The 24,867-nt window shown below is 34.1% G+C and overlaps 1 protein-coding gene across 3 annotated transcripts; it reads right to left on the bottom strand.

Moving 5' to 3' along the window:
- Nucleotides 1-854: 854 nt before the first annotated feature.
- LOC145792888 (DNAJ heat shock N-terminal domain-containing protein) lies at nt 855-15,420 on the bottom strand. 3 transcript variants are annotated; one of them, XM_082874751.1, is made up of 13 exons: nt 14,991-15,419; nt 12,346-12,415; nt 9,474-10,024; nt 7,558-7,907; nt 6,229-6,306; nt 5,874-5,976; nt 4,910-4,998; nt 4,562-4,673; nt 3,853-3,906; nt 3,705-3,753; nt 2,414-2,517; nt 1,602-1,714; nt 855-1,500 (listed from the first exon to the last, which is right to left on the bottom strand). In XM_082874751.1, exons 3-13 carry the CDS (start codon nt 9,888-9,890, stop codon nt 1,155-1,157), a joined length of 1,815 nt encoding a protein of 604 aa, XP_082730877.1. In that variant the 5' UTR covers nt 9,891-10,024; nt 12,346-12,415; nt 14,991-15,419; the 3' UTR covers nt 855-1,154. The 3 variants fall into 3 exon arrangements, with proteins under 3 accessions (XP_082730877.1, XP_082730878.1, XP_082730876.1); XM_082874752.1 differs by having other exon boundaries at nt 12,346-12,406; nt 14,991-15,414; XM_082874750.1 differs by lacking the exon at nt 12,346-12,415 and having other exon boundaries at nt 14,991-15,420.
- Between the last annotated feature and the right edge of the window lie 9,447 nt (nt 15,421-24,867).

The raw sequence follows: 24,867 nt of genomic DNA, 5'->3' as shown, positions 1-24,867 counted from the left end.
TTGCTTAATATTGTTGACTTTTGAATTTTAAAAAAGTGAGGTCACAGGAGTATCATATTGAAATAAAATTTTAAAAATAAAGTGTAATTTACCCAAAGAGAAAGTATGGAATTCTTGCAAGTATATACTGTGTACCTTGTCCTTGTTAGGAAAAAGCTTCAAAGTTTTGAAAATAAAGAGTTTAATGTTTTTTAATAAAAGGATTTAAATTAAAGGACACAAACAAAGAGATTCTGAGTTATGTCAAACGTTGATTGTAAATTGTTTGTTACCCAAATTGATTGTGCGTTATGTCAAACATTCAAAGATTCTAAGTTGCATCTCGGAGTTGTAATTTGTCTGCTAAAATTTACATAAAGAGACAAATATGACTGCTAAAATTTACTTAAAAAGACAAATATGACTTTAGAATTGCAACTTACCACGCTTCTCATCAATCCCATAAAACCAAATTTACAAACACATTGAGAGTGCAAATGTGAAAACTTCTAGGGACACAAATGTTACTTGCATCCTCTGTGTCGATAATTTTTTTCTCCAACTCCCATCTACATATAATTTTCCTAACTATTTTCTATTTGTAATATCTTTATTGTTTTCTCTGTATTAATTTCTTCATTTAGGATTTTAGTTATTCAATGTTTTTTGTGAAAGTTAATATTATATATAAATATTTTGTGTGCCGTTCAAAAAAATATATAAGTATTTTGTGTATAAATAACAGTCCTATCCCTTGATTTGAAATAAATCCAAGCTAACAGACTCTCAATGTTTTTGGCATATGAGATCCAACTGCTCCAAAAACTTGGTATCAACCAGAACTGCATTAATTACCCATAACATAAGAAATAAAATAAACATAATGAGCAATTTCATTTTCCTTATTTTATTTCCCCCCGACAAATCAAATATGCAAGCACAACCCACAGAGAAATTCTAACATCATGAAAAATATGAAACTGTGCAGTTCAGTTGGAATCCGCAACTTCTAATAATCTCCGAAAGTACAAGCTGAACAAGCAAACCCCAAAGCAAGGATATCCTTCTGCCTGCCAGCGTCATGTGAACTATGAACCTCAGAGGATGAAGCAAATCAGTCATGTTAACCAAACCCACCATTTGTGGCCTAAAGGAAGTTTTTTTGAGTGAATGGCCTAAAGGAAGTTCCTCTGGAAGGTTCCAGAAGAAAAACGCGATGCCAGACCCTGTGACATGTCTTCGGCATCCAGTTTTACACTTTGCCGCCCAGCTGTCAAGTCCTTCTCACGATCCCAAGGCTTCCATGGATGCTGCCCCTCCCACTCCTCTTTTGCTCGCTCTTGCTTGGATTTCTTTTTAGAACTACTGCTAGTCCGAGCAGCCTCTTTGTGCTTTTCTACCAATGATTTCGACCGTTTCTTTTTGTTATAGTCGTCCACCAATGCTGCATCTGAATTTGTATTTTTCTTTTCTTGATCCGTAGAAGCGAGTGCTGCAGCCTCGTTATAGGCTTCTAAGTAACTGCCATGTGAACCTAATGAGTTCCAAGAGTCCCGGATATCCCTAGAGTGCAAAATCAATAGGGAAAAAAAAAACATACTGAACATATATATAATACGTACTTCATCTTTGCTTTTTGGGCTCTCTCTGATGGGTTATCTGTCCAAATACTGGTATCGCCACGTCCATCTTTAGAGGTCCGGCTAAACTTTGTTGTTTGTGTAGGCACACCAGGCTGAAGATATTAAAAAAACAATAGCGACTCAAGTTACCAACAAGCAAAGGGAGCATTAACGTTAGAATGTCCAATCAAAAAACATTTCATGGTGTTTTGTAACACAAGTTCAAGTATACTTTTATTTTGTTTAAAATATTCTTCAGATTACAAAAAGAATAACATTCACTTTGCTTGGTTTGATTTTTTTAAAAACACTTTTCAGAAAATTCTACTTTCTTGCTTTTCGCATTTTTTTGTTTTTACTAAATTTTTCTAATATTTTAAGCAATTTTTTTTAATTTTTAGACACACATAACATAAATACACTTAAAAAGTATAATTTTCGTGAAAAAAATCTTTAAAAAATTCACAAAATACCAAAAATACAAAAAAAAAAATGAAAATTTAGTATATATTTCATATTTTTGTGTATTTATTAATTTTTTGAAATATTTTACTTTTTAGATACATCTAAGTAAGGTGCATCTAAAAAATTTTAAAAATATTCACTAAAAACAAAAAAATATGAGAAACACAAAAACTTAATTTTCAAAAATCTGAATTCAAAAAACTGAAACCAAACACACTGATTGCTATCATACAAGTATACTTCTAGTTCTGTGGGGAAGAAGAAAAGAGGAAAGGAAAACAGGGGGAGGGGAGGAAGGGGGTTTGGAAAAAAGCAAAAACAGTGAACAAACAAAAAAGAGGGCTTACTTTTCTTTCTGGGGGCAATGTCGTCATCCATTCATCTCTTTTTGGCGGTCCCACTTTCACGTCCATTTCTGCCAGCAGGACATCATCACCCTCCATGGAAATACCTGTCAATTGAACAGCTCTAATAGTTTCATGTCCACGAGTTTTTAACATGCCAAGAATATAAAACATGGCAATATTCCTTCCTCTCTCTATTACATGGCTAGATTTCAAAATACTATTATTTGTAATCGTAAAGTGATATTTCAAAACTAAAATAGAGTATTTAAAGTATAAAATGAAGTCCTTTTTTTTTTAAATAAAAAATGAAAGTCTTTTTTGATCAGCATATAAAATGGAAGTCTTGCGTATAATTATATTGTGAACTCAACTGGTTATAGATGCTTATCAGGTTGACAACCAGACAAATTGGAGACATACCCCATACCTATACCCTTACCCAAGGGTCCTACACAGGTATTTCGCAAATATAGAAGACTCAAAGTGACATAGCTAATCCCTCAAGGGAGTGAATTAAGCATAATATTACTGCACAAGGAAGCTAAGGCCTGTTTGTTTTTGTTTTTGTTTTCAAGAAAACACATAAAAACTTGTTTGGAAAAGTATTTTCAGAAAAATATTCTGAAAAACAACCCACCTCTAGGAAACACCAAAAGGTTGTTTTGAATTTTCAAAATTTGTGTTTCGTACAAAAATGAAAGTGATACAAAAGGTTGTTTTGTTTTTGAAACATGAAAAATGAAAAAGAAAACAAAAAGAGAGCGAGACAGGTCCTTAGTTTTCCTGTTCCATCCATCTCACAAATGTATATGGGAAGAAAAAGAAGGAACGGAACTAAAAGAAAAGGAGGAGAAAAAGAAAAGAATATTCTCATTCAATATTCAATCAGCATGGCCCTAATCACATCTTGAAGGCACGTTATTTATGATTCAAAGAGTTTAATTTTCCATCAACAAGAACACAACCTCATATATGTTAAAATACTAAAATTTCACTCAACTTAAACAACACAATGGACCTATCATATTTTAGTTTAATATTCTCATTCAATATTCAATCAAACATGAATTTAACCAAAAAGAGTCATCACCATGAATGCAGTTCTGTTTGCAATGGAAAATGAAATAGACCTGTCTATTGCCTACTCATCCCGATGAATGCAGTTCTATTTGCAATAGAAAATGAAATAAACCTGTCTATTGCCTACTCTCACACGCACGCGCGAGAGAGAGATACTGAAGGCAACAATTTTACTGGAACAAACAACTTTATGGTACAAGAAAAAACTAACCTTGCAAGCGTCTCCACTGTGCAGCCTCACGCATTGCCTTCAATTCTGCCTAGAGAAGCAAAAACCATCTTGTAAATAATTGACCACTAAAAAAACTATCTGAGACTGTACCAAGCCCAATACTTTAGTAGTCGGGCAACGTATGTACCTTAAACTCCTCCTGTTCCTCCTTGAGTCTGATTTTCTCATCCATCACTTTTCGCTGTAAAAGAACAATAAAGTTTAAAAAAATCCCAAGGTCAAATACTTTATTGCAAAATTTACATAGGGTAGAGAATACAGCATCCACTCAGTTATCGACCCACTAAAGGAAAAAGTAAAGAAGTGGGTCAGTAGTTATATGATTAAAACATCCTAAACACAGACAGTTGACACGTTGCGTCATTCTCCATATTTTCTAGCAAACAAGTGGGTTTTCCATGTTAAATTTCAGTGGTTATATATACCTAAGAAACTTGTTTGAAATTAACAAAAATGTTAGGCCCCAAAATTTCTACCAAACACTCACATGTGTGGGTCCCACACACATGTGAGTGTTTGGTAGAAAATTTGTATCCCTAGCATTGCTCTAAACTTAATAGATAATGTGAGAAAAGGAAGATAAATCAAGATGAAATAGGCAGGGGTCCTATTAGAGTTTAAAGATCTAGGCTCTACGCAACATGCTAACCAAACCTAGCAAAACTAAAATTCACTCAGCAAGCACTAGAATCAAAATATCACAATAAAGAGAATGTTAACTTCACCATGATATTGCTGATCAAATAAATAATGAATTCATTATGATATTGATCACAATCAACAAGGCATCAAAATGGTTACTAATAAACCTTGGCAGTATATGACACATCACACACCTTATCTGGATCTTGTAAATCTTTAAAAGCTTTATTTAATTTGACAAATGCTTGGTTGGCTTGAGGATGAGAGCATTTGTCAGGGTGCACCATTAGAGACAACTTCCAGTACCTAAGCAGTTGATGAAACAAAAGCAATAAGTTGAAGAAACATGTAAAGCAATAAAATAAATAAAATGAAATGAATGTAAACTAGAACAAACATGACAGTCAAAAAAATTAGCAATGACAAATCAATGAACTGACCTAACGACTATAAATATTTGTTCGATAACTCAAATTTATATGTATAAACAATAAAAGAAATCCACTTCTTGACGAATCAATGAACTGACATGATGACCATACCTTTTCTTCATGTTGTCAGCTGACATATTTCTGTTCACTCCTAGAACATCATATGGACTCTCAACCTCAACTCCCATTATTCTTGTAACCTGAACAGATACATTTAGCAAGCTCATAAGTTTGCATTCACATGCAAGAACTAATATAGTATTTAAGACAACTATTTAACAAAATGTAACAAATGAAGTTTCTTAACGTCATTTTACCTACTGGGACATTAATAATAAACCAGTAATCTATGAAAAGCATATATACTTATTAAAGCTGATATTTAATGTAATATTAGTAAAAACTTAGTTGTAGTATATTACAATCACGGCATTTTATCACTTTTCTAATAGGCATCTTGTAAATAGATTCTCGTTTATGTCTGCTACAACTGCTTCAATACCCATGACATACAAATTTCATGCCTCCTTCAATGATATTTGAAATGATACAGGAATATTGTGTGAATGAAGCTGATGACTACTGATATACCTAGCTGATGAAAAAGATCTCTTCATTCAAGAGAACTATAGAGATGATCAATGAGACACATAATGCAATCAAAGAAGACACATCTAAACTTCATACATTAACCCATCATCTATGTGCCATATCATCATCTAATGTCCAAAAGATGTGGCATTTATAAATTTATAGAAGTTACAAACAAAAATAAATAAATAAAAATTATGATGCAAAACATTTGTGACAAGTTTCATGCACAATTTAAAACCTAGAAACAAATAAGCCAAAAAAAAAAAAAAAGAAGAAAGAAAAGAAAAGAAACTCGTAATGCTATTTCCATAGCTATTTGGGTGGCCATTGAACATTAATTTTACAACCAAATGATAAAATAAAACATAAAAAAATATGAAGAAAAAAAAAAGGAAAAGACTGTCCTCAATCTTTATAAAGAGTTCAAATAAATAAATAAAAACTGAAATTGATAGAGTGCTTAGGAAATTGAGTTACGAACCTCTTCAAAACGCTCCGCCTCATTTGCTGATTCAGCTTCAGTAACCACAGCAGGTGGTGGAGGTCCTATGAACACTTCATTGTCATCCACCACCTCAGCCTCCCTATATGGAATTATCAGACAGTAACATAATAATCAGATCAATTAGACTTTCCAATTATCTAACAAAGATGAATTCATACAACAATCCTGCATTTCTTTTTTCCTTTTTCTTTTTGTTACAAGTAAAATAAGCATATCAACAAATCATATATCCTTATCAAGTTTAGAATTCAAAAACAAAATATATGAGATGCACATAGTTCAGGAATCATGAACACACAAAGCATGTTGTAAAGTCTCTTGCGGAAAATACCTTAACTCAGCCTCCGCTTCAGTTAATTTGGCTGCTGCAGCAAGTAGTTCAGCAGAAGGCATTTCAGGGCCAATCACCCTGCAAGAGTGAACAATTGTGCAATGAAAACATGACATCAGAAATAATTATCAAAACAGAGTTCTTTTATAAGTAAAACTGTATTAGAATAAAAAAAAGGAGTGGCATCATTGTGACAGCATCAACAAATGATAGTGTGAGAACATGGCATGGAGATTTACATCAAAGCATAGATAGTTCTTTTATAAGTAAAACTGTAAAACGCTGTACGATCAAAGCTTACCTCAAATCCAAAATAAAAAACTAAACATCTGCATGAAGATACAATTTCCCAAAGAAAAAAATGAAGGATCCAGAAACGACTCCTTAAGCCAAAACAACATAGAAACAACGAGAATTCCTTTCAACCAAAGAGTGTTCAAGCACTAGGGTTTTAGTGGTTAAATTGAAGGCTAATGGGCAGGGGAAAGGATTAGAGTTGATCGGATATGGTTTTGGAGCAAAAAAGTGCACTTTTTGAAGGTTGTGAATAGTAACCCGAGAATAGTACTTCAGTTATTCACGCAAAGAAGGAGAAAGAGAAGAAGAGAGGAAAAGAGGTGCTTCACCCTCACAAGGGCTAAGACAAATTCACACAAACACAATATCAAATACTCATAATTCAACTCTATTGAAAATAAAGATTACACGTATATTTATAACCTAGACTCCCCCACATCAAAGACTAGGACTCCAATATTAAAAACTACGAATATCTAGAATAAATAAAATAAAATTATTCCAAAACTTCAATCCTTGATGCCCTAGATGTTCTCTATGTGAAGTTCCCGATTTGCCTTTTTCCTTCGTTCCAGATTTGCCTTTTTCCTTCGTTCCATTGTTCTTCATCATTAATGGTCAAACATTTATACCAAATTTGGAACGATGAATAGCATCATGCTAAATTTGAAACAATGGATAACACACTACTAGAGTGTGTTTTTTTGTGCCCAGATAGAACAACTACAGTTGCTCTAATCATAGACTCATGTTCAAATCTCAATTACCAATGAAACAGTGAAAGAGAAGAAAATAGTAACGATAATTGCCTTTTGTTTCACGTGATAATATTTGCTACTTTCTCTCTATAACAGTGTCATAATGCAGCACAAGATTTACTGCACAAGAAATTATCCAAAACATAAAAACAAAATAAAAGATAATTGACCTCAACTCCAACGTATACACAAACAACAAATGTACACTAAAGCAACAAAAATTTAGTATTTGAGTAAATCATGCCAAAAAACAATGTCAAAGATAAATAATTACCTCCTTCTAGGGGCATCAACATTCTCATTTGGACAAGGCATCGGCATCGGCATTGCCATATTATCATCTACATTTTGTCTACTACATTCTACATCCGACTGTAATGAATGTGTATCCTTCGGTGACACTGAGTGATCGGCATCGGGTTGCCGTTTAGAGTCCATATGAGGGTGAATAATTGGCCCAACAATCTCCAAAGTAGGATGAACATTTGGAGGTAGTAGAAAAAGAAGATTTCCATTTTCCTCAAGATGTAATGAAAGGAATAGCTTCTTCAAATGCTTAACCAAAGATCTTTCAGACAATCCACTTATGTCGACAGCTTGTCCATCATCAATCATTTGCAGAAGCTACAAAACATATATATATCATTTCCAAGAAAGTAAAAATGGTGTATGACCATATATACACACTAAGTCATACTCACTAAAAAAAATATAAATATAAATATAAAGGTGAAAGCAACTTCATGAATTATATGCATCATTACATGACATGAGCAATAAGAAAATACCAAAACGAATATTATCCCTATTCTCGATGATTTCTTATTTGGATGCCCAATAGATTGGTAATGTGTGCATAAAGTAATCCTATAAGAAAACCATGTCCAACCTATATAATTCATGGGAACTTCTGTAATTCAATGACTGGATACAGAATTTGCATGCAAAAATTAAAAATAAAAGATAAAAGGAAACACTTAGCAAACATCAACTAGTGAGTTGGCTGGGTAAGAAACGAAGTTGCAGTTTTTTTGGGAGAGGTTGGAACTTGCAACTCTTGAAAATCAAGCCCAAACTAGCCTTTTAAATCTAGAAATCCTAAAAACTTTCTTCTCCTTCATAAAACCCTAACCCAAGAAGCTTTTCATAACCAAAACTCACCTCAACTTCAATTGTATGCAACCTGACATAAAGTTTCCTAGACGTGTCCCGCATCATTATCTGCTCCTATGTCTTGGTCCCTTAATTCCAAAGGTATCTTGATGATTATTTCTAATGTCAATGGATGCTCCTACACCTGCCAAGTTAAGAATAAGGGCTAGGAACCCCCATGAATTGTTGCCATGATTATGGGGCACCCCAATTATCCTCACATGGGACCTTTACGTTGTATTTAGTTGAGGGATTTGAGAAGATATTTGAAAAGAGAAAGGAAAAAGGTATGTAAAACTAGATGAAATGTAGCTATATTTTATTCATATTTCACCTACCTTTTTATTTTCCCTTTCCAAATTCTTTTACAAATCTCTCAACTAAACACAGCATTAGGGATATGTGACTCAGTGGTCAGAGTTAAGGTTCGCTAAGACCACCATCCCCATCACTTGAAAACAACTCCAAAACATGACAAGGTCAAAAAAACTACTCCACCTCTACATACTCCCATGAAGCACATCCCTACGATCTCTGTAACCTAAGCATCTCACAAGATATTAGTACAACGACTAGTTGAGGTACAGGGTGTTAAGGTCATCCAGAGGTGGCCAACTGGACTTTGTACCTGCTTGAGCACGGACTGATGACATTGAAGATTCTAGTTCATCACCTCCATGTTACACTACTGTCTCTCTCTCTCTCCTCCTAAGATCACCTCAGCTCTCACCATGTCCACCATTGGTGTCAGCTCATGATCACTTCCTAAGTTCCTAGAGGTTTCCACGGCTAACCTACTCACCCTCCACCATCTACCCTCAATAAGCCAAAACCATAGTGTAATTTATTAAATCCCAAAACCAATACAGAAGTTCATTGTTGACATAGAGGCTTCAATCACCATACAATTAAAGAGAAATAAAATCAACAAAATATCAAACTTGACATAGATAAATTATAATTCACACTACTTATACATACATATATAAATCTTGATAGATATCCAATACTGTGTATATAATGGAGAATTAGTAGTACCTGCACTAAATCAGAAGCTACACCAGGGAATTCCTTCAGTATATACCGAACTACGCCTTCCGGCTCAATCCGAGACTTCGAATCAGTAAATTCCCTTTCCATCTCGGATTCGCCATCCGAGACCTTTCTCTTTCCCTCTCGCCGCGATTTCCGATGCTTTCTCTCTCTATCTCTTCTCTCCCTCTTCTTCTTTCTCTCTTTCTCTCTCCTTCTCTTCTCTTCCTCCTTGTCTCTCCTCGAACTGCCATCGCTCCGGCGTTTCTCGTCTCGTCGCCGCCTGTGGCTGCGTTTGTGCCGCTTTGAAGAGGGTCCGACGTCAGAGTCGGAGTCGGAGTCGGAGAAGCTTGAAGAAGCAGACGATGATGAAGGCGTTGTTGTGTCTTCCGAGTGTTGCTTCCTTTTACTTCTACTGCCCATTTGTATGTATGTATAGAGAGAGAGAGAGAGAGAGAGAGAGAGAGAGATTAGGGTTTCTTCTACGAAGGAATTTGGCTAATCAGGTGAGAAAAACTTCCAGTACCATAGAAACAAGCCACAAGATTTCGAATTGCCTAGAAAAATTGTGAAACGAGTTAGCAAATCAAATAAAGTTGGTTCCCAATTGAATCAGAAGAAACTGAGGGTGGAGAAAAGATTGCGGAAGATGAAAATGAAGAAGAAAAGGAAGAAAGGTAATGCTGAACGGTTTATTTAGCTTTTAATCCCTAAACTAGTGAGATGGCTGCGTGCAAAGCACGCTAGCTAGTGCCCATTAATCAATATTTTATAATATTTGTGTTTGATACAATACATTTTTAATAAAGAAATTGTCTTTGAATGAAAAAATGAGAATTTTCTAGATGCTTGTCCAGGTCCTGCATTGTTAACACCACCACAAATTCCTTCCATAGAACATCATAAATATGTTTGGTGAACACAAAATCCCATTGCTTCTTGGAATTAATTGTATTTTTTACCTTGGTCTGAAATACATAGGTAGATGAAAGGCAGCAAGATTTATCTGACCATACATTGGCAACTTTTAGAAGAGTTAAAACAAAACATTATTACCATGAGAAATGGATGACAAGTATCATCAAAGATGCAAATAAATCTATATACATATAATATATCCTAAATTCTCTCAAAATACTGGCACAATCCTGCAAAATTCATAAACAATCAACTGACTACAAAGCGTATTAATCACAAAGACAAAAGCGTAATTGAACCCATTAATCTCCAATCATAGAATGTTACAGAAGGCTTTATTATACTTGACAATTCTTAAAAAATGATAAGAGTATTGCAAAATTCGTTACTAAACCAAATAGGAATCCACAAACACAATACCCAAAAGAACTGAACACCACATGTCAAATTTTTAATTTAATCGTAAAAACAACGTAGCAAAAACCCATTAATCACCAACTATGTAACGCCATAAAATTTTTTTATTGTACTTCAAAATTGAGCAAAACCCACACAGCAATGCAAAATTCATTAGAAAGCCAATGGTACAATTCAGGTGAAGATTCAATGTAGATCAAACTTTTGATTCACTTGTGAGATCCAGGTAGTCGGGGGGGGAAGAGGTGTGGGGCATAAAAGCGGAGAAAAGCTGCAGAAATTCCTAAATCACAAAATTTATCTATTGATTCTTTCTCCACACAAAACCCAAAAGTTTCACTACATAAGAAATCCATAAAAATTAAAATCTAGAAGTTTCAGAGAATACACATCACTATTTTGTGTCGCTAAACTCCACCCTCTAGCAATGGAGCTCTACTTAGCTTCATTAAAAGATCAAACCAAAGCATCTTATAGCACATATAATGAACAACTACGAGATCTGTATAAGCAAAATTTAAGAAAAGCATCATGAAATTGAAGATAAATAGAACATAAGGTAAATTACACCGACCTCCTTAACAGTTTAGGGAAAAAAATATAATAAACCTTACAGTTCTGATATACATCCTTTTTAGTAAGGTCAAAGAAATTAAAATTAGTGCACATTGTAAGAAAACACAAAGATAAATAATATACAATACCCACCAAAACAGGAGGTTCATATTGAAACAACCAAAACTAATTGTTTCAAACATCTTTATCAAATATAGCAAAATTTTGATTAATCAACTCTATTTACTCGTAAGGATGAAAAGTACTTAAAAGGTAAAAAATTTTATTCAATAAAATGTATGTTACTTTTAATAGAGGACCTCAGAGAAACCAAAACTCATTTCCCATGGGCATGACATTCTCTTGATCTAAGTTTTGTGGTGCACAATTGTTCACTTGTAAATATTATACAAGAAATTGAGAACTTATGTCATAATTATAAAATCTCATCTTTTGATATCTATACAAGGAAATTCAGGCCTCGTTTGGGAACAGGCTAATTTAGTAACTTTTTGGCTATTTGGCTAAAATATGAACTAAAAAAAACTAGTATGTTTGGGATGACTTTTTGGCTTTTTACGAAAAAATGTGCAAAAAATAGAGAGAAAAGAGAATCTTTGACTTTTTGGTATGGGTTATTGGCTTTTTGGCTAATTTAGTAACTTTTTAGCTTTTTGGCTAAAAATGAGGGTTTCCAAACGAGGCCTCAATTACAAACAAATTAGTTATAGAAAATATCGAGAACCTATTAATATGTTCATTGGCTTGCAATTTAACAGATTTTGCAGAGTTGAATAATTGGGTAATAAGAAGTGCAATGGATATTACCTTAAAAGTAGCCAAAAATGAATTATCGAATGAGAGGAATAATTTGAAAGCCCTTATTTATTTATTTTTGCATAGCTACCCAGCTGATTTTTGCAGGTGGATTGAAAGTCAAAAACCAAAAAGAAATTACTTAAATCTTCAAAAAAAACAAAACCCTTACTACTAAAGCCATGTTCTGTTATGTCTAGCTTCCCAGTTAATTCCTCCATGTAGATTTAAGCCTGAAAAACCTTAAAATTAAAAACAAATAATTAAATTTGGCAAAAATAGAACCAAATAAATGAAACCTTAAATTCATACCATTGTAGGAAGCAAAATTTTTGGAGGTGGACATTGTATCAAGCAAAACTAACATTGTCTTTAATCTCTTTATCAAATATAGTTCACAAACACTTTGTTTTGTATATAAACATATATAAATAAAATAATTATAAAAAAAAGTCCAAAAATTATTTAACAACAGTAGAACTGTGGAGATGCAATAAAAGAAACAAAAAGTTGGGACTGACAACAACTTATAAAAGGAATAGGCAATTGTGTTTTTTTTTTTTAATTTTCAAATTTTGAGTTGTGTTGTATAATCTTTCAGTTGGCAGTTATGAGGTATATTAAAAGTAAAACGAGCAAAATATATTGCACTAAAGGAGATGAATAATCCACAAACAAATGGAACCATTGCCAAAGAAGGTGAACACTTTTACAATTCTTAAACCAAAATATATTGCACTGAAGGAGATAAATAATCAACAAACAAATGGAACCATTGCCAAAGAAGGCGAACACTTTTACAATTCTTAAACCAAAAGTATCCCAATAAACCTCAAGTCAATTTAGAAGACTACTCAAAATATGCACAACATCCACATGAAACAGTTTGCATAGGATTCTTGGCATTTGAGAGAGTTGTTTCCAATTCTATCATCAATTTATGTGTTCCTAAACTTTTTCAAATTATTAAGTTCTCTTGGAGCAAATTTAGGTGATGCTCTAAATTAATAGCTATCAACGTAAATTATAAAACTTATAACTTTTGTGTTAGAATTTTAGGAGACAATTTGAAATGTACTATTTAGTAAAGGACATGAAATATTACTCCCGAAACATTGAATAATTTCTCGTCAATGTGACAAACTAGTCGTGTCTTTTATCATGTGGGAATGCATTTATTTTCCTTAATTCATATTAAGGTAAATCATAATGTTGTGAGCGTAAATAGCGTGTCACTAATTAATGATCTATTATACCTGATTTTAATTGAGACTTGTTCAATTGAGTTAGAGGTATCTCCAAACTCAATCGAAAATTTAGAAGGATTAATGCCAAACTCGAACCATTGAACTCTTCGATAAAATTCAAGCTCAGCCTTTGACAAGACAATTTAGGCAACGGCTATAATCAAATCCTATACATTTAAATTTTTTCTTAATTGATTATGATTAATCAACTTAATTAAAGTGGATCCAATATTCTATTTTGCTCACTTTCTTGAGAAATTGAATCCCCAACTAAATAACTTTTTACCTTCTTGGAAAAATGGATCCTGACTAAATAGGATATTTGATTCACTTCAATTAGTTTAATCAATCATAATTGATCAAGACAATTAATAATGTGATCATTTCAATATGCAAAAATCAAGACTATTAATAATGTGACAATCCCAATAGGCAAAAATCAAGCTGCAGGTAGGGGTGGGACGTTAGTGTGGACAAATTATATCAATTACTTTAGAAATATAAAAATCAATGACAAAATCAGATATAATCCTCTCACACAACTGTAAACCCACAAAGAAAAAAAAAGTATGATTTATCTCATATGAGAGGATTGCATCTAATCCTGTGATTAGTTTATGTATTTTTAAACTTTTTCAAATTATTAAGTGTTCTTAGAATAAGTTCAGGTGGTAGTCTAAACTAATAGATATCAACATAAATTATAAAAGTCATCAATTTTGAAACCCCCCAACATCTCATAATTTCAAACCAAACTACCCATCCAAAGAATTTGGATATAATAAAAATAATCTTACAATATAAATAATTCATCTCATATCCTAAACATATTATATCCCATTATATCCAAATCCAATCCGGACAACTAAACGGGGCCTATAAGGTTATAACAACCAACCAATAGAGTTATCCAATTTACAACTTAATTATTGGACTACAATTAACTACAAAACAAAGTGATCTTAAGAAATTGTTAAGGTTTATTGAACTTTTCACACAGATGATATATTTTTCAATTTAATCAAAGGAATAAAATTAGTAATAAATTTTTTAAAAAAAAGTATGGCAACTTTTTGCAAACCCATTTCACAAAAGACACCTAATGAGGCAAAGAAAACCATTGGCCAAGGCTACAAGTTCACAGTTTTTCCATACCCAAAACTCAACATCATTTAACCTAAGAGTGGAATAAATAAAAATTACTAAAAAAAAACCCCAAGAAAGGAGAATACTTAATAGAATAACAGTTAAAGATAAATTTTGTTGCCCAAAACAAATCCCAACATAGGTTAGGAATTTCAACAAAGCAAAATCGAATATGTATAATATAGGCCTCTAAAAATCCACAACAATGAAAAACAAATCAATGAAACCCTCTTTTACCCAAAATGAATAAGCCACAAAATATACACAGTAAACATCATGCATAGAATAATAAAAAGAACAAAACCCTAACAAATTAACAGAACCAAAGAAAATTAAAACACTTTACAAACCCTAATTGGATCAAAAGGATCCTAAAATCGAAATACCTAACATTCTTCCTCTATGTCTTTATCTATGTCTTTACCTTAATAGTAGCTTGTGTCGTATTCTTCCATCCTTGGGCTCAATTTCCGTTTGATTCGCCGGTGAACACTATGAATACCCCCAAAATCAAACAAATCGGCACCACAGAGGAGACGTCATCGGCAGTCGCCAAAGGAGAGAGGAGAGAGGAGAGAGGAGATCGATGAGAGGAGAGAACAGGTGGTCGAATATCGTGGTCTGTGGAGGGAGATCGCCGTTGAGAAGAGAAGGGAGGGTTCTCTAAGACAGATTATAGAGAGAGAGTGGGTATACTATGAATCCTTTGATAAACTGTAAAGCAATTTGAAGTTAGTTTTCCATCAATAGCCTTGCATCCAAAGAAGAAAAGGTACAAAGCACAAGGCCAAAATCAACTTTTCAACCATTCATAAAATACTGTTCATATTTGGCTGAAATTACAGTTCACCTTGGTGCTTTTTATATATATATATATATATATATATTGTATAGATGTAAATTTTATATTATTGTGTTATTTTATTTTTAAATTAGCATATCTGAAACATATACCAAATGAAGAGGTAGTAAATATTTATTTAAAAATTTAGATATAAAAGATTTTGAATTAAAAGACATATAAGATTTTGAATTCGAAGAAAAAGGTGACTATTGAGACCCAGAATACTTTCAATAAATTGTTAATTTAGAATTAATTTTTACAAAATTAGGAAAGCTAAAGAGAAACCAGTATACAGAAGAATAGAAAATGATTTAGATGAAATAATAAAATTAACTGAAATAGCAGAAATTTTAGGTGAACAACCCATGAAATATTGGAAAAGAAATAAAGTTTTAACTAGTTTAGATATAAAAAATAAAGATTATAGGATTACATCAGCACAAATAGATCATACGTCAGCAAATATAAAAGAATTTCGAACACAGATTAAGGAGTTATTAGATTTAGGAATAATTCGACCTAATAACAGCCCACATAGAAGCGCCGCATTTATGGTTAGAAATCATGCAGCGATAAAAAAAGGAAAAGTTAGAATAGTTATAAATTATAAAATATTAAATGACAATAAATATAATATACCAAATAAAGATTACCTTATAAATAGAATACAGACAACAAAAATATTTAGCAAATTTGACTGCAAGTCAGGGTTTTGGCAAATCAAAATAGAAAAGAAAAGCATACCTTGGACAGCCTTTTGTTGCCCACAAGGACATTATGAATGGTTAGTCATGCTTTTTGGACTAAAAAATGCACCTTCTATATTTTAGTGTAAGATGGATAGTATATTTAATAAATATAGTTTTATACTAGTATATATAGATGACATATTAGTATTTAGCCCATATAAAAATAGTCACATATATCATTTATATACAATATTGCAAGAATTTATAAACAATGGAATAATAATTAATAAGAGAAAAATGATATTAAATAAACCTCATATAGAATTTTTAGGAATGGAGTTAGGAGAGGGAAAAATCAAGTTACAATCCCACATAGTTAAAAAAAATTTAGATTACCCAGATAAATTAGAAGATACAAAACAACTTCAATCATTTTTAAGAATTTTAAATTATGTACGAATGTATATTCCTAACCTTAGTAAAATAATATGACCTCTATATAGCAAGACTACACCCACAAGACAAAAAAAATTTAACCAACAATATATAACTTTAGTAAGAAAAATTAAAGACATTTGCAGAAATTTACCCGACCTACAACTTCCCTTAGAATCAAAATATATAGTCGTAGAAACAAATGCAAGCCAATTAGGATGGGAAACAATATTATTAGTTAAACCTAGCAAGTATGATAGTAAAAATGAAGAGCATATTTGTAGATATAGTTCTAGAAAATTTAAGGAAAAAGATACAACCATGACCAGCTTAGATTTTAAAATATTAGGAATAGTATATGCAATTAACAAATTTAGATTATTTTTACACAAGCCCTTTACAATTAGAACAGACTGCAAGGCTATAGTTAGATTTCATAATAAACTTAATGAGCGTAAACTTAGTAGTAGAAGATGGGCAAAATTTTTAGATTGTATAATAAGATAAAGATATAAAGTAGAATTTGAACATATTGAAGGGACTGATAATAAATTAATAGATTGGCTAAGTAGAAAATTTTATTTAGAAAAAGAAAATAACCAGTTTAATTTTTATGCAGATAATGGAGAACAACAAAACAATGAACTTTGGGGGATTTGTTATTCCCATTTATGAAGGCAGAAACAAATTCAAACCATTAACAGGAATCGAGCTAAACCCAGTTTAACAGTGTCTTTTAGATAACTTTTGGAACAATCTCAATCACCCAGCTAAACGTTTGTCAGCCTTAAACTCTCTCAGTATATATTTTTTAAAAATCCAGAATAAGCCTTTGTCTAAAAGCTTTTCTTTCTATGTAGTAGCTAAAGGAACCAAGCCTGGTATTTACCACAACTGGATAGAAGTTGAACCTTTAGTTAAAAAATTTCACGTACTTCAGTTTAAAGAATTTTATGATTTCGAGTCAGCCAATACATATGCCCGCAGACAAATAGGAACCAGTTACTTTATTAGCCAAATAGCTAAAGATTATCTAGACACATTGAGCAAGATGCAATCAACTATTCTTGCTACTAGTGGAGTTCCAGTTAGCCAGATAACAGGAAGCATTAGTACTAATCCTCAGCCAGATTCTCCAAATGTGCAGACATTGTGAAGGCCTTACCAGAAATTTCAAGAAAATTATGGATAAAGGCAAAAAGATCAATGAAGAGCTAGACTAGCTCCGAGACGAGGAAAAACAATAGAGAGCAACCATTCGAACCCTACCCAGCCAGCTCAAAAAACTAACTCCAGAAAAAGCACTTACTCCATTTCCAAACGTAGAAATCAAACAACTCACTAGTGAGAAATTTGAACAATTGAATGCTAGAATGTATTTCTTCAGGCATTTTATCATTTAATCTTTTTGTGAGAAAAGTCGAAAAATAGAAGACCTTAAACCCTATAGATATACCTTAGCCGAAGATAGTAGAAATAGTGAGCTAGTCACTATACAACGGTTTTTTTAAGACCCCTCCATAGCAGGAGTTTAGTGCCCTAGTATGGCATATCAATGGACTTATCTCTACGAGGATGAAGAACAACCCTGTTTACAAGAAGAAGATGTATAGATAGGCCAGGATATTTTGAAAGATGTTAGTGTAATCTAGATTTCAGCATTTGCCTTTGCCAGATAAATCTAGTAACTTTTGAGCCACTGGAGATAGAGATTAGAGGAAAAACTCATCATCTAACAGCCTCAAAATTGTTAGATTACGGCTTTGTTTCTAGAATAATTTTTTCAGATCCAGATCAGACAGATAATTTTGGAAATAAATTTTCTCATTCAGTACTTTGTGTAATGGAAGAGCATCATCCATTTATAGAAGTATTAATTGATAGCAAGCTACCAGAATGGAAAGGAATAAGGTGCATTCCAGCTAAGCATAAAAATGTACCTTAGAGGAACTTCGACATTTCCAAGATACCCAAGACTTCTCAATCGGAGACCTTGACCATGCAGAAAATTTTCACTCAAACATCGGCTCAATAAATGGAGGAAATTTGCTAGTAATCCTTTATTAGCACATAATGGAAGCTATGGTAATCTTGTCTGCGAAGATAGAAATTAGAAGATATACTGCAATTTAGAATTCCAGATTTTCCCTTCAATAAAGAAACATTTGTAGATGAAAGGCGGTACCCCAACTATCAGTATAGTGCCTCTCATGATTCACCGATAATGGACGAAAAAGGTAACCAAAGGGAGAATGAACCAGATAATGGAGACGATTTTTACGATTAACTCTCAGTAGCAGATCTTGAAGATCTTTCAGACATGTGAGACCATGAAATATCCTCCCACATGGATGTTGTAGAGATCTAACGAAGAGAAGAGCTTCACCTCTGTAGATCTGCAATGATGAACATAGTCGGTGCCATCCAACCGGGGTTGCCACCCGGGAGTACTCCGATGATAAAGTTAGTCCTTGAATCAAGAAGTAAATAGTATATATATTTGAAGGGGTGTGTATTCTATAGAGAGAGATCAGACCTCCTTTTCACTTAGGATGCCCCCCCTTTATATAGATGGGAGGTGTGATATTTGTTTGGGCTGGACCCATTGTAGACTTTGTTTGGGTTAGGCCCAATAAGCTAGTACCTATATTTTTCTGGCTCCCACAATTGTCCCAAAACTTTCATTGTCTTCGGTAGAAGGAATGAGAGTTTTTATTGCCAAGTTATACTGTTCAAATAGATGTTAGGTCATTTGATAAAGTATACATTTGATAAATGAATAAAATGTATGAATGAATGGCTGCATGTATGCTTGAATGTATGTATAAATGTATATAAGTCGATCATAGGATAAGGGAGGTGAGCTAAAACCCAAAAAGGAACACAAATAAATCATAACAATAGGCCGCGGTATTCTAACCCCCAGGCATGGGTGTAGGCCACAGTATTCTAACCCCCGGGCATAGGTGTAGGCCACGGTATTATAACCCCCGGGCATGGGTGTCGGCCGCAGTATTCTAACCCCCGGGCATGGGTGTCGACTGCAGTATTCTAACCCCCGGGCATGGGTGTAGGCCTTTGCTAACGGCGCTCTGTGTCGAGTGCGAAGATTGCGTTGTACTCGGAGACTTTTGTTGATTTTAAGTGGCAACCAAGTGCTAATATGGCAAGGACTTTGAATAATGTATCCCGTATCGAATAAGGTGGATATGTTAATCACCAATAATATTGCTCCGCTTGTATGGAATTGCCAAGTAGATATTGGGCCAACTATTTAATTGTCCAGTTGTTCAGTTTGCATTTAGTCCAAGGTAGACTTGCCCCATTGCTTTCGAATGATAGGTGTTAGTCGGAAGGAATGTAGATTCCCATTGCCCTATGTTGTAGGGAAAATTCGGCTTTGGTAAAATGACGGCGTGCAAAAATATGCAAACTGCTGACTGCCAAGTGTGTAATGTATTGCCCCAAAACGAGCGCTTGCTTCAAGCTGTGTGTAAAGGAGCGGGAGTTTGCAACTCAAATAAACGTTGTTGTAATGTTTGTACCAAGTTGGCCGAGTATGCATGCATATCAAAGGTGCCGAGATGATGATCGGCTGATGTGCCCCAATTGGAAAGCGGAAAATTGACTGATGTCCCAGTGGACAATTGTTTTGCCAAATAATGTTGTTAGGCGAATAAAGTTGCCGAATACTGTAGCCAATGTTGCTGCATAAAGTTTGACAATGCATAAAGTTGACCAATAATGTTGTTTAGCCGAAGAAGGTTGATGCACGGCCGAATAATGATCATACATAATGTTGAATTAATAATGGTGTCGAATAATATTACCGAGTAAAATTGATGCACTGCCGAGTAACTAGTGTCAAAACATTGGTGTCCGTTTACACTTGGGTTGGTGGTTGGCAATGGTTGCCAATTTAGTGAAGTTGAGCTTTTTGTATAACGTATATTTGTTGCCAATTTAGTGAAATTGAGTTTCTTGTCCAACGTATATTTGCCCCATTACTTTTGAATAAGATTTGTTATTTGGAAGGAATAAAATTGACTTGGGCCAAAATTGCCGAGTAGGCCAATAATGATTTGAAACGGATTCGGTGCCCCTATTCGATGCCGTAGCGAAATCAGAATGAAGAGGAGACAAAGTAGGGTGCTTCGTGATATCGGAATCAAATTTGCAATTTATTTGTATATTTATTTATTTATTTAATATATATATATATATATATTTTTTTTTGTGAGCTGAAATTGCATATTCTGACCGTACGGATGGACTCGGAATGCGTCAAATAGCTGGAAAGGACTATTGAATCGCTGTGATCAGACTCCTGATGGCGTAATTGTGGCCAAAATAGAGTTGATGGCTCAAATCGGTTGAGAATTGTGCGCTGCGAAGCACCGGATAACTTCTCTTGCATGGTTTGTTAGTTCGTCGTGCTCAGTAAATTCTTTGATTTTGGGCAAACTTTGATCGGCCCGCATGGCGTCATTTTAGCTCCTATTTCGACACAATTTGTTGCGTTGGACTCGTCTCATTGAGTACTTCACATTGGTATGGTCAAAACTTGAGTTTGGCAGCTTTGAAATTTCAGTGTTCGGCATGTGTGATCCGTTTCACGACTTTCGACGGACTTGGGTTGCTTCTCGGCTCCTCGGGTTGGTGGGTTTGGACTCTTTGGGCCGAGACGAATCCTGTGGCGTGTTCAGATATGGACTTTGGCAAGCCGAGATGCTAGTTCTATGCCGAGATATTAGTATCGAATAAGTTACAACCTTGCCGAATATTGGTGCAGAATAATTGTAAACTGTAGTCAAAGAATGTGCTGAATAATAAATGGTACGGTGTGATTTTGCCGAATAAGTTACAACGTTGCTGAATATTGATGCGGAATAATATTGTAAACTGTAGTGTCGAATAAGAAAAGTTACGATGTAATTTTGTCGAATAAGTCGTTGAAGCCGAATAAGTCGAGTTGATCATATACATGCAGCGTTCATAATGCCGATGAATTCTATTGTCGAATTGTTTGTGATATTGGCGAATAATATGAATTAATAGTGGCCCAAATGGTGCAAGGCCGAATTCTTCGTGCTACAAGTCATAAAATGCAGAATCTTCGATTCAAACTCCCAACTTTGAGCCCTTGTATCTCCCTCGTTTGAAGTTCGATTGGCCTCATTTTCACAACGTTGGATTCACCACTCGGCCTAGTGTTCATGCCACTATTTAGATGCGTAAGTTCGCCTCGAATTGGATGCCGTTGGACCTCTGAAAGTTGACTAAAAATAAGATTGGTCTACTCTTTTTTTGTTTGGCTCTTCAATGTTGCGGAATAAGAGTAGTGGAGCATGGTTACGCAATGTAAGTAACTCGGCAAACTTGCTACGGCTAAAGATATTTGTAAACGGGTTGTGATTGTTGAAATCAGAAGTGTTACGGTCCGATGGTCCGTTGCCGAGCTTGACTATACGGTGGCCAAAGCCATTGCTAGACAACCGCTCTTGGAAGAAGCTGACATGGTCGTGCTCGGTGAAACTTATTCTCGACCTTTCATTGACACGGAATGGCTTGCACCTTTTGCTGAGAGAATGTCACAAGTCCGCTTGGTGAGTTTGGAAAATTGGCAGTGACTCGGGGTGCTTCGCGATAGTTAGGCAAGCTTTGGTGAAAGATGTTTGCATTTGTGATCGTTGCCGAGAAGAGCCTAGCTTGTTATGGGTGCTAAATGATTTTGTCTAGATTTTGATCAGCATCAACAAGAGCCATTCATGACTATTGAAGTTGCCTCCAGATCTGACTGTTTGAATTTATATATAGATATATATATATATATATATATATATATGGCCAGCCAACTATCACAATTAATTAAATAAGAATAATAATTTGTTTGTTCTCATAACTCATGGTCCATTCCAGAGAGAGGAAAATTGAAGACCCAGGCTTGGATTCTACAGCAAGCTTTAGCATAGGCACATGTGCATACATGTTAAGAATCAACTTTCAGCTAAGTTTTGAGAAACAAAGAATAAATAAATAAATAGACAGACCCACGTATGAATTTAGCCGAATAACTTTATTGAATTGCCGAAATGATGTTTGCACCAAGAAAGGTGTGAAACCCATTTTTAGAGAGAGAAAACAGCTACTAACTTCATCTTGTTTTGACAACCTTTCTAAGCAATATTAATTTTCAACAATGCTTTGATCAAATCTGTGAGCATAAATAGATACATACATAGATGTGTATATATATACCTGAACTTTAGCAAAAAAAATATAATCAAAATGAAAGAAGCCAAAAACCCAGCTGTGGGCCGTATTACTTGGGATTGATTTTACTTTTGTAGAAAGTGCACTAACCTCAAAGCAACCAATATATGCTTACTTACAACAGTATATTTGTTGTGTTCTTCGTTGATCTCATTCAATCGTTCCCACAGACAGTGCCAATTGTGAGACCATGAAATATCCTCCCACATGGATGTTGTAGAGATCTAATGAAGAGAAGAGCTTCACCCCTGTAGATCTGCAATGATGAACATAGTCGGTGCCACCCAACCGGGGTTGCCGGCCGGGAGTACTCTGATGATAAAGTTAGTCCTTGAATCAAGAAGTAAATAGTATATATATTTGAAGGGGTGTGTGTTCTATAGAGAGAGATCATACCTCCTTTTCACTTGGGATGCCCCCCCTTTATATAGATGGGGGGTGTGATATTTGTTTGGGCCGGACCCATTGTAGACTTTGTTTGGGTTAGGCCCAATAAGCTAGTACTTATATTTTTTTGGCCCCCACAAGACAGAATGTATGGGTGAAAAAAAAAAAAAAAGTGCACTCCATAATTAGACTCTTTAAAGATCATGGAAGTATTATAGTCACAAAGTCCATATTTCTTTTACTATTTTAGACTTTTAGTTTCATAGGATTTAGACCTTTTGACTCTTTGAATTTTTGTATCTTTTTTGTATCCACGGAAGATTAGCCTTGAAGATTCACTTCATCATCCAAGTATCCATATGTCCATATCAATTATTTACATCAAGATACTCAGAAGAAAAAGACAAAATATGTAGAAGATAAGGCCTCTCTTCAACAATCAGCAAAATTTACGCTAAAAATGACAACAACTACTGTAATTATTTGCGTCTGTCAGTAGTAAGGCTTCTCCTTCACTCACTACTTTAATAGAGCAGATGACTCCTACCCTGCTCCATTAAAGAAAAGCTGTGAGAATCCTTACACGTGTTTTGTAACAAATTATGGTGTCAAAATTTTATCAAGATGGGAGGATTGAATGATGTGCGATGGGGTCCAAAGCACTACCCGACATCATTATCCGAACCTTTTATTTGTTTTTATCTGTGTTTAGAGTAGTAGGAAGTTTGTCAAAAATATGCATATAATTGTGCACAAAGTCCTTGTATTTATTATATATAGAAATTTTTGAAAAAGCTTATGGCTAGGCTTAACTAGGTCTTTAGACTTTTGTGAAAAGTTTGGCCGTAAGTTTGAGATAGGCATTAAGTCCAGGTCTGGGGTTTTTGTTTTTGTTTCTTTTCTTCTATTGTATTATATAAATTGGCATTCATGCCAACTGAAGAAGCAATGAAAATTCTATCCACACTCTGCCTTACAAAAATTTCTACAACTTCTAAAATTTCTAAGTGTTCAAGTTTTCAGAATCTCAAAGTCTGTAATATAATCTTTGTAAGAATACTACATATTAATATGCAGTGCGAGTAGTCTTTCTTTTTCCTTAGATATTTCAAAAGGGTAACTCTTCTGTTCTAAAATTTATTTTCTTTTTGGAAAAACTAAGTTTATGGAATGCTTGCTTGCTCATTAATATTACATGCTTTGAACCTTCATAGTATCTATTGTTTTCTATTTCATTACTGAGTGACCTTAGCTGAAGAACCTGTGTGAGTTGTGGTTTGGCATTGAGGGTAAATTGTAGGCAGAAAGGGAAAGGTAAGGAATAGAAAATAAAAATATATTATTTTAAATGAGACTTAACTTCAAGGTGGGAGTACAAATAATGAAAGCAAACATTACTTAAAAATAGTTTTACCAAATAAGAAAAAGAATTTAGAATATAAGGAGAGCAACCCGAATAGAAATATTAAGGAAATATTTTTCATATAAGAACTTTAAAATCAAAATTTTATGCTCTTAGAAGAACTTAGAATTAAAATCAGATCTAGTAATGAGCTTATTGTAGACACCCCATCTTTGACCGACCTTAAGACTCAAACGTCACTGATTGAACGCTCGGTGATATTGCATATTGCGCTCGTTCAGAAGTTTCAGAGTCCCGGCTGCAAGCCTTG

Source organism: Camellia sinensis, chromosome 6 (genome assembly GCF_055761805.1).
Source record: "Camellia sinensis isolate YWXY chromosome 6, ASM5576180v1, whole genome shotgun sequence".
Taxonomy (NCBI): Eukaryota; Viridiplantae; Streptophyta; class Magnoliopsida; order Ericales; family Theaceae; genus Camellia; species Camellia sinensis.
Note: the sequence above shows the minus strand (reverse complement) of the source record. Positions and strands in the feature narration are given on the sequence as shown.

What these genes read in the sequence shown, in the direction of transcription:
- LOC145792888 (XM_082874750.1), bottom strand. Translation starts at nt 9,890, where the DNA reads ATGGGCAGTAGAAGTAAAAGGAAGCAACACTCGGAAGACACAACAACG. An exon ending in AGGCGGAGCGTTTTGAAGAG is followed by an intron (nt 4,999 to 5,873) that starts GTTCGTAACTCA and finishes GTATCTGTTCAG; the next exon opens with GTTACAAGAATAATGGGAGT. An exon ending in GCTGACAACATGAAGAAAAG is followed by an intron (nt 4,674 to 4,909) that starts GTATGGTCATCA and finishes TCAACTGCTTAG; the next exon opens with GTACTGGAAGTTGTCTCTAA.